At 39.7% G+C, this 14,069-nt stretch overlaps 2 protein-coding genes across 2 annotated transcripts in view; both read left to right on the top strand.

Moving 5' to 3' along the window:
- Window positions 1-10,563, top strand: part of nkd (naked cuticle) — a 51,345-nt gene extending 40,782 nt beyond the window's left edge. The window contains exons 2-6 of the mRNA XM_068293871.1: window positions 3,686-4,209; window positions 6,480-6,730; window positions 6,838-7,459; window positions 8,183-8,565; window positions 8,888-10,563. Coding sequence (XP_068149972.1) covers window positions 3,686-4,209; window positions 6,480-6,730; window positions 6,838-7,459; window positions 8,183-8,565; window positions 8,888-10,127 — 3,020 coding nt within the window. The 3' untranslated portion in view covers window positions 10,128-10,563. The remainder of the gene's footprint in view (window positions 1-3,685; window positions 4,210-6,479; window positions 6,731-6,837; window positions 7,460-8,182; window positions 8,566-8,887) is intronic.
- A 998-nt stretch (window positions 10,564-11,561) lies between these two features.
- On the top strand, window positions 11,562-13,986 carry SmydA-2 (SET and MYND domain containing, arthropod-specific, member 2). Its single transcript, XM_068294009.1, has 3 exons — window positions 11,562-13,227; window positions 13,291-13,552; window positions 13,605-13,986. The coding sequence occupies exons 1-3, from the start codon at window positions 12,205-12,207 to the stop codon at window positions 13,922-13,924; spliced, it is 1,605 nt and encodes a 534-aa protein (XP_068150110.1). The 5' UTR covers window positions 11,562-12,204; the 3' UTR covers window positions 13,925-13,986.
- Window positions 13,987-14,069: the final 83 nt, after the last annotated feature.

The raw sequence follows: 14,069 nt of genomic DNA, 5'->3' as shown, positions 1-14,069 counted from the left end.
TTTTTTTGGCCACTCATGGAATCTGTGTGCTTGGCTTTTTAATGTTTTTTTTTTTTTTTTTTGTGAATTTCTGTTGGATTTTCTTTGCTGGTATGTGGCAAGTTGGTCATTTATTGTTTTTTCTTCTTTCTTTCTTCTTTTTTTCTCTGGTTTTTGGTGTGTTGTTGTGCTTGTTGGCGTCAAAAACACTTAACTTCATTAACACTTACATGCGAGATACGAGCCACAAACGACTTGGCCACAATTATGAAGTTTATCTTTAGTTCATATCTTTTGGTTATTTCTTCTTCCTTCGTCGTCGTTGTTGACGTTGTCTTCTTCTTCTACTTCGTTGGTTGTTGCTGTTTTTTTTCGAAAACTTTTGCCTTGCCCTGTTGGCACATCATCTGTCTAATAAATTGTTTTGTGTTTGTTGCTTGTTGCCAAGAGAGGGTTTTTTTTTTTTTTTTTTTGTTTGTTTCAACCAACTTTTCGGACATCATTCATTAGCTCTTGTCATTTTTTTTTTTTTTGGTTTTTAACTTTTTTTTCTTTAGTTTTCTGGTTGGGCTTTGTAGGCTCTACACCTTTTCTAATTAAAGGTCGACCGCTTAAGATCTGTCTGAATTTTGTTCCCTCTCTTTTTGTATCTTTTGTCTTGTCCGCTTTGTTTTGCGTTTAATTATCGCCTTTGTGGTGCTGCTGCTCTGCCCTGTCTCTGTTGCTCCCTCTGACTCTTTCTTATTATATATGTATGTATTTGCCTTTTTCGTCGACGATCGTGGCGCCAAGATAAACCAAAAAGAACATGTTTTGCTCTCAAGTGGCCGATATATACAACAAGAATTAACATTTTGTTGTTGCTGTTGTTGTTGAGTCATCATTGAAGCATTTTTGGCGTCTGATATGAAACATGCCGCCTTGCAAATTAACTTTGGCCTAAGCCAACTCAAAAAACAAAAAACACACGGAAAGATATTAGAGGCAAAAAGTAGATATAAGGCATATGACACTATTGGAATTCCCTGAAAAACACTTTATCCAATTTGAATACCAAGTGGTAACAATGAAACGAAAAAGTTAAGGAACCCCTTAGAGTAGTTTCTTTTGGCCTACATTATATATTTGAAGTATATCTCTCAGTTTGATATCTGAAGTCACTTGAAACTAAACACAGAATGCCTAAATGGATAAAAATTTACGCAGAACCACTTCAAAATCTCTTAGTATATAAATTTGTGGTTGTTTTTCAAAAGATATTTCGAATATTAAGATGGTTTAGTTGTGATTCCAATTGAAATTTATATATTTGAAAAAGTTGAAACGATTGACTTGGGCCATCTGGCTCCCTCACTTTGCTTTTCATATGTACATACAACATATTCAATTGAATTTGTACATTTGCGTAATGTGTGTACGTGAGTGTGTGTGTGTCTTTCTGTGTGTGTGTGTGTGTGTGTGTGTGTGTGTGTGTGTGTGTGTAGAGGGCAGGGAAAATGATTAGCTCGCCATGCTACCTACAATTTCAGTCTCTCTTCTTAATAACCCACAAGACATGGCTTATTGCCTAATAGACAACAACAAAAAGAAGTCCAAACGCCAAGTTTCAGGCAGTTACCTGAGAGGTCACAAAAGTTGCCTTCCCTTCCTCACCCACCTCACTCTCTCTCCCTATTCTTCATCTGCCTTGGTCGTTTCGAAATCCATACACTTTAAGCTCGTCCCAGAGCCTCATGAATTTTCTATGATAAATGAAACGTCACGGTTAGTGGCTTAGCTAGAAAAGGCAAAAACGAAAAAAGCTACACACACACACACACACACACACATAAAATAACAATAATAATAGTAAAAGGAAAACCAAAATCAAAAGCCCATGTGGCGTATGAGTAATGTGTAAAGTTCATTTTCACTTGAGATCGATATTTAGGCATTTTTTTTCTTTTTAGGCTCAATGTGTTCATAAATTTTCATTATCAAAATGACGAAAAAAAAGATGCCAGAGATAATATCAAGAAAGAAAGACAAAAAAAACACAACCAAAATTTGCATAATTAATTAGTTTACTTGTGTGTATGTGTGTTGTGTGAGCATTTTGGTTTTTATAGTGCAAATCAAAAATGCGCATAAATTGATCATTTTGTTTTTTTTTCTTTTTTGTTATAAATTGTTTGTAATAAAACACAATTTAGCAGGTGGCATTTTATTGATAATAGCCACAAAACTTCAACAACAACAACGAAATAATTTAAATAAAATCTTAAACCAAATAGTTAGACCAGAGAATTTCACTTAATAGTTAATAGTTTATTGTTGTTGCTTCTCGTTTGTTTTGTCACTTTCCATTTATATGGAAATTCTTGTGTCTCAATTGTCCCAGCTCTTATCCTATCCGCAGTAATTCAACTTTTCCCGCCACCCAATCCAACAGTCCAACAATGTGTGTGTGTGTGTGTGTGTGTGTGTGTGTGTGTGTGTGATCTTCTTCATTTTAATTAATTAGCTCGCGAAAACAAAAAGTAAGAGAAGAGAGGAGGAGATGAAACCACTTTTTCCCTTCCGACCATTGTTATCCTTGTGCTCTGGTTCTTCTCTTTTGCCTCTGACCCAAATATTGCGGTTTCTCATTTTCGCTTTTCATTTTTCATTTTCTCTTGCCTCTCGTCCTTGCCCAGTTGTATGAGGCCAGGACATGGCTTTTAATTGCATGAGCATTATGCAAGCATAGCATTCCCAAGTCTCCGTTTTACAGACATTTTCCCCCATTTCTTTTTCTACGTTTTGCTTTGTTTTGTTTCCCGCAGGACGCTCTCGCTCTTTCTCTCTCTCGCACTCAGTTGCAGAGTTGCTAAGTGTGAGAAGAGGTGACAACAATTGAAGACAATTAGTTTAAGTGCCAGGGAAATGAGCTAGTTGTTGTCGTTCTCGTCGAGTCCTTGTTAAGTGCGGTGGGGGGTTGAGGAGTTGTGGGTGACAGCAAAGCTGACCCACATTGCCATGAAGAACTCTGGGTGTCATTTTCAACACACGAGTCGAGTCATTCTCTGACTAAATCTTATTAGTTGATATATTTATTTCATGGTTCACATGTCGTATGAGTAATAAATATACCACCCATTGACAGAGAGCATCCCTTGGCTAAGCAGCCATTTCAATTAAATAAAAGCGAGAACAAAAAAAAAAAAAAAAGCAATGCCGCCGTCGACGACGCCGATGCTGATGCTGATGCCGACGACGTCATTAATTAGGAATGCTCTCTGAGCAGTTGTCGTTCCGACCATCTGTCTGTTTGTCTGACTCTACCCGCCACCGCTCGCCCCTGTCTCGCTCTGTCTCCTCAAGTGGGAACGAAAGTTGGCCGCCGATCGTTTTGTATGGGCGTTGAGGCATAAACTTTGTTTCATTCTTTTTTTTTGTTGCTGTTGTTGTAATGCGCTTTGTGCAAATTGCAAATAAATTGCAAAGCCGCCAAAGAAAATGTGTGCAAAATGAATGTTGGTGGAGGGGACGTAGCTGCAGACGATGGCAACGAAAGAAGGGTGACGGTAGGGGAATCCCGGGTAGGGGGCCGGCATCTCTGCCTTTTGTAGTTTTGTAGCCAATTTCATGCCACTTTGCATTTTAATTAAAAACATCCCTCTTATACTTTCTCTCTCTCTCTCTCTTTCTTTCTTTCTTTCTGTTGTTTTGTGTCATCTCCTTACAGTCCAGGAGTGCACCACAGACTCGGAGGAATTGATGTATCATCAGGTGCGTGCCTCATCCTCATGCAGTGCACCGCCAGATTTGTTGCTGGTCAGTGAACGTGACAATAATATACAACTGCGAACGCCTGTGGTTAATATAATCACAACGCCGCCAGGCAATGCCTCTGGCACGGCACAAAAACATCATCAATCCCAAACGCAGCACCAACAGCAGCAGCAGCATCATCATCATCCACCAGGAGGAGGAGGAACTCGTCATCATCATCATCATCATCAGCAAAATAATCATCATCATCAGGAGAGCAAACACTTGCGCATCAGCACCAGTTCGAATGGCAAACATGGCAAATATGTAAATATGCAGTCAGCAGGAGCAGCTGCTGCTGCTGAAGAGGATGTGGTCGATGCAGCAGCGGCCATGCAACAGCAACAGCAACCCCAACAACAACAACAACAACAACATGGATCACATCAGCATTCACGCCATTTGCATCATCACAAAGAGGAACGCATACGATTGGAGGTGAGTGTGTGTGTGTGTGTGGGAAAAGACAATCGGTTTTGGGTTCTGAAATAATAAACAAAAACAAAAAAAAAAAAAAAAAAATAAAGAAAACAAAGCAAGTTAATTAAGTTGCCAACATTTTTCAATTATTTATTTATTTATTTTTCTTTGGCATTTCAATTTTATACTCAAAACTGCTGACAAAACTTCAACGGAATCTCAATTTATTTACCATTGTTAAATGGATTGGCCAGGATTGTAACTAATAAAACAAAGAGTCAGACCATAGATTAAATAATAATATATCATTTTATTTCTTTAGTTCATGCAAATAGGTATTACTTGTTAGTCCATTAACTTTATAAAAGGCAATGACAAGTCAACACTGGCCAGCTTAAACAACAACCAATTGACCAACTTTAAGTACCTTACGTATCCTATCTCTAATATTAGTTCTCTTTATCTCAGTGAAGTGAAAAGTAAATGCCAGTTTTCGTAAAAATCTTTCCAAGTTTTTGAAAAAATAAATAAAAATAAGAGATAAATTATGGTTTTTTGGACAACTTCGTCCTGGAAAAGCAGAAGCTTCCTTAAATATCTGCCACCATACTGATGTGCATTTTATGTGGCACATAAAGAGAACTTAACTAGAATTAAACTTGCTGCAAAACATTTTTAGTTATGTTGAGCATAAATTTAATGCAGCTGCCAAAAGTATGCAACACTTTTTTTATGGTCTCTATTTTCCTCGCATTTCTGACCGAAATACTTATCTCCAGCTGCAACACAAAAAGGCGGGGGAATGGGGGAGTAAAGGGAGGCATGGGGAGGAGAACTACAACCATCTGCCACCTAAAAACAACAATTAAGTGGCAACCACAGCAGCGAAGTAGAAGCAAACCAGTCGAAAATTGTGGCCATAATTTTGACTAAATATTTAATTTTCAATGCTGGCAGGCAAAGAGAAAGAAAAACAGAGAGAGAGCGAGAGAGAAAGAGCTCCAACTCGCTTGGGCAGCATGCAGACAGATAGGGCTAGGAGATGGGAGTGTAGGGGGAGAGGGACAGCCATTAGCCATTTACCCATTGATAAAGTGTTTTTCACTCTCATATAAATAAATATAATTTAATTTCTTTTGCTACTTGGCTTCGAAGATTTTTTAATTGCCTTTGAGTGCTTTTCGTGTTTCGGTTGTTGGCTTTTAATGGTTTTTATTGAATTTTAATGTTTTGATATTTTGTTTTTTTTTTTTTTTTTTGTTTTTGGCAAGCATCACACAGATGGAGTACCAACCCACCTACCCTACCTATCTATCTATCTATGTGTGTGTGTGTTGGTGTGTGTACTTAGGTAAAGTTATGCTCCACCCCTCGGTGGGTGGTAATACAAAATTGCCGGCGCCCTTGTGTTAATGAAATACGCATTTCTTGTTGTTGCTGCTGTTGTTTTCCCTTGTTGTTTCGTGTTGAATTTTAATTAAAAGCACATTTAAAAGTTGAGTTTATGTTCGGTTAGCTCAGTGGGCAATGAAATATGACCAAAAGAAGAAGCCCCTCCAAGCAACAACAACAACGACAACAACAACAGCATGCGAGTTGATTAAACTTGACCATTAGGTGTAAATACAAAACCAAATAGCAAAGAATAAAGGGGCAGCCATCTGGCCCCCGGGGGATCATCAAAAAAAGTGAACCTACTACACACACAGACACTCTCACACAGACACACAAATTGTATTTATGTATGTTTTTATAAGCAAAGCAAAGTTTATACAAAAACAATAACAAGAAGGAATGATGAACAAATTGAATTGAAAATTGGAATGTTGAATACTAAATACAAAAAATGATATAGACTTCTATAAATATTATTGGCTAACAACGGACGAGAGCAATACCCAAAAAATTTCTATAAATTCAATAATGAATGAATGAATCAATGAGCAATATTTGATTAGAAATCGGCGATAAAATTTGATATTTATTTGATTTCAACTCTATTGGCATTTTATTGTAATTGATTTATTGATGTTATGATTTCAATTGATTTACTTGCAATTGGTTTTAGAGAGTTTCGTTTATAGAAACGCAAAGGTTACCCAAAATAGAGGACTAATTACCTTTTATTGTAAGGGACAAGAGCAAAATCCTGGCAAGTTCATGCTCATGATTTGTTAAAAATAGGGGAGGGAATTTAAAGTCAAACTAAAATCTGATATCTAAGCAATAACTAACGAAAAGTTGTTTAATTTTGTGTGTTTTCTTCTTCTTCTTTTCGTGTTGCACAGGAATTCACCTGCGATGTATCCGTTGAGGGTGGCAAATCGTCACAGCCTTTACAATTCTCGTTCACGTTCTACGATCTGGATGGGCATCATGGCAAAATCACAAAGGACGACATTGTGGGCATTGTGTATACCATATACGAGTCCATTGGCAAGTCTGTGGTGGTTCCCCATTGCGGCAGCAAGACAATAAACGTTCGCCTCACTGTCAGTCCCGAAGGCAAATCGAAGGGGGTGCAGCAAGTGCTGGTGCTGTGGGGGCGAGTGGTGGTGGCGGTGGTGGTGGTGGTATGGCGATGCATCCCTCATGCACTACGACAACCACAACTACTACACATACCAACAACAATATCAATGCCAGTAACAATAACAACAACAACAACAACAACAATAAACTAAAGAAACTGCCCACGGCCATGTCAAAAACAGGGAATGTCAGCGGATTCGGAGTCGGAGTTGGCGGAGCTGGTGCCCTAACGACATCCGCCGGCGCACGCCGTCAGCATCGCTATCGACCACGCAAACTGATTAAGTCCGATGACGAGGACGATGACAGCAATAGCGACAAGGAAAAGGATGTAACAGCCATGGGAACGGGAGCAGCGCCAAGCGCTGTAACAGAGCAGCCAACTGGTAGTGGCAAGGGTAGCAAAAGCCATCATCATCATCATCATCATCAGCAGCAGCAGCAGCAACAGCAACAGCAACAACATCAGCTGCAGCAGCAGCAGCAGGCCAACAGATATCACAAGAACAATTCAAAATTGGAGCATTGCTGCGGAGAAGCGGATAACAATGCCCACAATACGTACGAGAACATGTTGAATCTCAAATGCTGTGGCGGTGCCAAGCAACAACAGGACTCGGCTGATGTCCTCGACTGTGCAGGACAACGTCAACGGCAGCAACAGCAGCAACAAGACATCTATATGAAACAGGCAACGCAACGAGTCAAAATGCTGCGCAGGGCGCGCAAACAAAAGGTAGGCACAAGGTAACAAACAAAAGCAACAACAACAACAACTACAACAAACAAACAAAAATATGTATATTAACGAAAACTGTGCACCCTATCCCATAACCCATCTAAACGAAGCTTGCATGTGGCTAACGAGAATGTTGCAAAATGCTAGAGTTGTTGATAATTATTATAAATTAGCTACCATAAGAGCAAAAGAAGGGTATCTAAATGTAGTCAAGGATTATTTAAGAAGCAGGAGAAACCATTTACGATCCTATAAAGCATCAGTTGGTCTAAAGTTTTGGGCCTATCCGTTTGTACGTCCGCACAAATGTTTCATCTTGACAATTTAATACACTTACATTTGTCGTTAATATCTGACGGCCCAACAAATTTCATTAAAATCGGACTAGAATTGGTCGAGTTACGCCTATCAATATGGCGAGGAGTCGGTCGATAGGTGCGCTAATGAGCCAACGAGCTGATTTGCTTGATTCTAACTAAAATAAATCACAACTCTAAAAGATTTGGCAACATTTTTGTAGCCCTTAGTTGTTAACATGGAGCCTTACCCCAAACCCCTTCCCCCCTTCCACCACAAGTCGCCCTTTTTTGTTGTGTTTAGTTTTTTGTTTTTGTTTTGTTTTTCCTTTTTTATGTTGTTTATTGTTTATATTTCATACTTATTTTTTTCATATCTTTTATTTGTTTTTGTTAATATCATTTCGTCGCATCCATCAATCAGTATCAGGATCATTGCCTCGAAACACGTCAACGTAGCCTCTCAGTGGGCAACGATTCCACATGGCAGAACCGTCACCTGCAGCAGCGACAACATCAAAATCAAAATCAGAACCAAAACCAAACCCAACAAACAGCACAGACGCATCCTGCCAAACAAAAGAGTGCCTCATCCTCACCACCACCCGCCATGGTGGGGGTTAACGGGGTCAATGGTGGCGATGTGATGCTAGATGGTGTACAATTGCGTCAGCCACGCCCACAATCGTTGCTCAGTCAGCAGCGCAAATCGGCCGAGTGCTGGAAATCGGCATTGAATCGCAACGATTTGATTAGCATCATCAGGGAGAGCATGGAGAAGAATCGCTTGTGTTTTCAGTTGAATGGGTAAGCTTAAAAACCATCAGTCCCCTAGTCCAGTCCTCAACTCGACCAACCAATCATTGACCCGCCCTCCAAAAAGAAATCAACCATATGCATATGGAATAAATGAAGAAATTGGCAACTTTTTTCATCAAAAAGAAAAATATTCATGATTTTTAATACGATTTTCTTTTATATGGCGACCTACCCTTAACCTGAAGACACACACACACACACACACACACAGTGATAAAGCGAGAGAGAGAGAGAGAGAAAGAGAGATAAAAGCCCAAAATACTAATTAAACCTTTCAATTTTCTTCCTTTTTTTTTCGTTTTCAACGCAGAAAACCCCAAGCCAATGTGAGTCCCATACGGCAACCGGCAGCACAACAACAACAACAACGCCAACGTTGCAATACGGGCTCGAAAATACCTACGCTAATTGCCAACCACAGCAGCAGCAATATAACAGCGGGAACAGTTACGGTACCGTGTCCGGGTGTGGGTCCAGTCAACGGCCAGTCACCGCTCAGTTGCAGCCCACCCAATTGCACACCTTCACCGCCGCCGCCGCCGCCGCTAGTGCCGCCATTAATGGCGGTCCAGCCAGCTCCGGCCACCATCGAGGCTGCTGCAGTAGCAACAACAGCAGCAGCACCACCACTACAGCCAACACCACCACCACCACCGCCAGCAACAACAAGCCATCAGCAACACGACCATCCCCAACCGCACATACCCATTTACCATCAACAGCTGGCCATTAATCCGGCCGTGTTGGCTGCCCAGCAACAAAACGGGCACAACAAGCTGAATCTTTGCGGCTATGATTCCTTTTTGCATGCCACCATCTGTGGAGCTGGCCATGGGCATTCACCACCGCCGACATCATCGACGCCCACGAATGTGGCCACCGTTCAGCCCATACCCAAAAAGCAGACACAACACCACAATAAGACACTGCAGCAGGGCTATCAAAGATTGGAGCATCATCATCAACAGCCAACAACATCGTCCAGATCAAGCAAGGACTACAAGAACTATGGCAATCTCATCTATGCCAAACTGAGTGAGCAACTGCAGCAAAAGGAACGAGAGCAGCGCCGTAAGCAACTGAAGCAACAGCAGCAGCATCACCAGCAGCAGCAACAACTGCAGCATCATCTAAAGGAATCTGATCTGCGACCACTCACCTCCACCTCCAATTCGAATTCAACTAGTTCGGGTGGGAGTGGGGGTGGTGGTGCTAACAAAATCTATGGCGATGCCTTAGAATGTGCCCATCTGCTGGCAAGCGAAGAGGAGGATATGCCACCGAGTCCACCCATGAATATGACCAGCAGTACGCCCAGCAAAGTGGTGGTCAGTACCGATACCTTGATCGATCTGAACGATGATGATGACGATGTTGTCGGTGAGGCAGTGGCCGAGGCTGTCACCGAGGTCGGCAAACAGGCAAATTTAGATATAGACACGGCCGATATTGAGTTGGACACCAGCGCCTCCAGTTCCATGATTCATCGTTATGTCCATGAGCATATACATCATCACTATCATCATTTTAAGGAACAGCAGAATGTCTAAGAGTACATACACACGAATAAGGGGCAAAACTAAACTCAAATGTTGCTTCAAATGATTATAATTAATTATGTTTAATTTAATTTTTTTTTTTTTTTTTTTTAAGAGAAAGAATCTATTTAATAATGTAGAGCAAATTGTAATTAAAATGGGAATTTAGCATCAAGGAACTGAAAAGTAAAGAAAACGATATTAGAACTTGTATTTTCCAAGCACATAAGGTTGAAAGAATAATTATTAAGCAGAGGAAACATGGATTTTGTTTATTGTAAATTGCATGCAACAAAGAGAGAGAGAGAGAGAGAGAGAGAGAGAGTAGTCAGTTAGTTCCTCGAAATATGCAAACAAAACCGAAATCCTCTCCAATTGTTTTACCCAAATTATCTAAGGGACAAACTTGGTTAATTAAATAATAATAAAAAGAAAAACAAAAAGAAAACGCAACATTAATCTAATCTTGATAGCTTTTTCTGCGCCTTTCTGCCTTTAGCAACATTCGAATTCGATCGCTTTGCTTTGCCAATTACACTAGCAACATGTTTCAGCAACACACATATCAGCAACATGTTGCCTCAATGTTTTCTGTGTTGCTGTCTGTTTTGTCGTTTGTCAATGTAAAAATCAACTATACACAAAGCAAAATCAATATAAACTATATGATTTAGTGGAAATTATTGAAAAGAGGATAAAAATATTGAAAACAAAACAAATATTACGAAAAATTATTAAAAGTAAAAGTAAAAATTTACTGATTGAGAAATTGTTGTCTATAATAATGAAAATTTTATTGCCCCGCTTCACAGAGAGAAAGAGAGAGAGAGAGAGAGCAACATTTTTGTCTATATATAAATGATTATTATGTAAATTTAAATTAATTTAACAACTAGATACTATTAATATATATATACATGCTTTTTTTTTATTATTATTATTATTAATTTTGAAACTCCAACTACAAAAAGAAGACAAGAAAAATGCAAAACTAAAAACAAAAATCACACACACACTCACACACACACCACACACACACACACGCAAACTGTAGTTCAATTTACTTGTATTATTAACTTTTTTTTTTTTTTGATTTTGTTTTTGTTTTCTTTTATTATATTTCCTTATTTTTGTTTCTATTCATCCATTAATCAAACAAACAAACAAACAAACAATTAATCAACAAAATCAAGCAACAAAACAAGCACAAAAACAAACAAAAAAATGAAAATGAAAATGCATTTAACTCTTATTTAAATAAAAAAGACTGATTTCCAATTAATCAATATATTAATTAATTGCATATGAATAATTATATATATAGAAAATTTATGAGAAATACTAAATAAATAAATAAATTATTGAATTGCTAAAATGAAAAAACAAAAACATTTCATTCTCTTTTTCTTTATATTTTGAAAATCTTTCAAATAAACTCTTAAAAATATTCCAAATTCCAAAATGGGAGAAAAAAAATGTCAAAATTGTTGAACTTCTTCTCTTTATAAGGAATATTGAAATATTCCAATCAATTACAAATCGGCCAATTCGAAAGACATTTCAAAATCCATTTGTTTTTTCTATAATGTCAGCAGCTAATTGGGATTCGCTTTGACAAGAGACTAGAGAACATTGAGCAAACGAAAGCTTTCTGGCATAGAGAACTTTAAAATGCCATTGGATGAGCCAACAAATTATGTATTGTTCTTGGCTCCCAGAGACAAAAACAGAGACAGACCAGAGACCCACTATGGATCCGTCCATGGGAGTAGCAAAAACAACTAAACAAAATATAACAACAAAAAGACACAGAGAATTCTAATAATAAATGGCTGTCGTGCGCCATGTGACAAGAGACGCTAGAGATCGGATCGGACAACTTGAACCGGAGACGGAGACGGAGCGTATGTATGCTCGATCGTCTCGCATTTGGCAGACACAAAAGAAAATTTGTCCGAGACACACACAAACAGAGTGATTCGTTTTATTTTTTTCTTTTCTTGTGAACAGTTCGCATGCATTACGCAAACAGCAGGTCCCAGAATCAGCATCTTCCATATTATTCATTGAATTCTGCCTCTTCACAAAGATGCCATCATCTTTGACCAATTGTGCATTTTGTCAGGCTCGTGCCTCGCAGATATGTGCCGCCTGCAAGAGCGTTGTCTATTGCAGTCGAGAGCATCAGAAGGAGCATTGGAAGAAGGGTCACAAAAGGGAATGCAAGTGCTATGAGGTGGCTAGCAATGAAATGCTGGGCAGACATTTGCGAGCCACGCGAGATATTAAGATTGGCGAACAGATCCTGAGAGAAGCACCCTTGGTTGTGGGCCCCAAAGTGGCGTCGGCGCCCATTTGTCTGGGCTGTCATCGAAATATTGTGGCTCCGGTCAAGTCGATGAACTATTACAAGTGCTCCTCGTGTACCTGGCCGCTGTGTGGCAAGGAATGTGAACAATCGCCCCATCATCGGGGTGAATGTCAACTGATGGCTCAGAGTAATTTCCAATCGAAAATTAATTTCCATCCCGACCAGGATCAGAATCAGGAGCGCAAGGAGTCGGCCTATTGTGTGATTATGCTGTTACGTTGTATGCTCTTGAAAACGTCCCGGCCCGAGGATTTCGCGCGCCTCTTCTCGCTGGAAGATCATCTGAAAGAACGACTCGAAACTCCGTTGTATCAAGTGTTGCGTGCCAATTTAATTACCTTTATTAAAACTGTTCTGGGTCTGAGAGAATGGTCGGAAATGGAAATTTTACGCATTGCCGCCATTCTGGACACAAACACCTTTGAGGTGCGACAGCCTAAGGAGCGTAGGAAAGTGAGAGCCCTGTACCCTGGGGCGGCAATGATCTCCCACGATTGTGTACCAAATATGCGACATCGTTTCGATGATGACATGAATATTATATTCCTGGCCAAGCGTGCCATTAGCAAGGGTGAGATACTAAACATCTCATATACCCAACCCCTGAGGAGTACCATACAAAGGCGACTTCATCTGAGACAAGCCAAATGCTTTGACTGCTCATGCCAACGATGCAGTGATCCCAGTGAGTTGGGAACCTTTGCAGCAGCCCAAATGTGCCTAAAGTGTAAGGCAGGCAAGGTAGGAGGATAATCCTCTACATTTGTATGGGTAGAGAGACTCAATATGATTTCTTTTCTTTAGATTATTCCCCTGAATCCGTTACAAAATTCATCACCGTGGAAATGTCAACTGTGCAATGTGAAGAAGAGTGCCAAAGAAATCATCACCATTGACAATCAACTGCAGTTGGAGATTGAGTCATTGGACAAGAGCACACCCACTGCTTTGGAGGACTTTATCTATCGTCATCGCATAGATTTGCACGAGACGAATACCCATGTGCTCCAAGTGAAATATGCCCTAACCCAGCTCTATGGCAATGCACCAGGATTTTCGATGGATGGTAAGTAGGAATAGATGCCAAGGAGAAAAATAAACCAATATCGTCCTGGCAGAACTCACGGAGGATAACCTTAAACGAAAAGTACAACTCTGTGAAGATTTACTTAAATTGGCGGATATCTTTGATGGTGGCTGGAGCATATTTCGTGGCAATTTGTTAATCGATTTGGAAGAGGCGTTAGTGGCACAGGCAATGCGAGTGCCAGAGAATGAGGCCACAGAATGTGAGGCGAAACTTAGACAGGCTGCTGATTTGCTGACTGAAATAGGAAATATAATGAAGTACGAAACAGAAATGGAGGAATTGCTACAAGAACGTCAACGAATTTTAGGTCAGGCCTTGGAGCGCTTTAAAGAGGTTGATGAGTGTTAATTAGAATAGTATCAGAAGTTTATCTAAAAAAATATATATATACACAATTTTTTATTTTAAAATTACTTCTTGTACCGAGCAGGTAGTTCCGGCGGTAGAGTGAACTTAAAATTCAAATTTGGCGCACTCGGTGCTCGCAAATGAT

The sequence above is a fragment of the Drosophila tropicalis genome, unplaced genomic scaffold (genome assembly GCF_018151085.1).
Source record: "Drosophila tropicalis isolate 14030-0801.00 unplaced genomic scaffold, ASM1815108v1 contig_805, whole genome shotgun sequence".
Classification (NCBI taxonomy): domain Eukaryota; kingdom Metazoa; phylum Arthropoda; class Insecta; order Diptera; family Drosophilidae; genus Drosophila; species Drosophila tropicalis.
This window is presented reverse-complemented; position numbering and strand designations above follow the sequence as displayed.

Coding starts and splice junctions, on each gene's coding strand:
- SmydA-2 (XM_068294009.1), top strand. CDS start 12,205: ATGCCATCATCTTTGACCAATTGTGCATTTTGTCAGGCTCGTGCCTCG. Junction 13,228..13,290: donor TAAAGTGTAAGGCAGGCAAG/GTAGGAGGATAA, acceptor TCTTTTCTTTAG/ATTATTCCCCTGAATCCGTT. Junction 13,553..13,604: donor ACCAGGATTTTCGATGGATG/GTAAGTAGGAAT, acceptor TCGTCCTGGCAG/AACTCACGGAGGATAACCTT.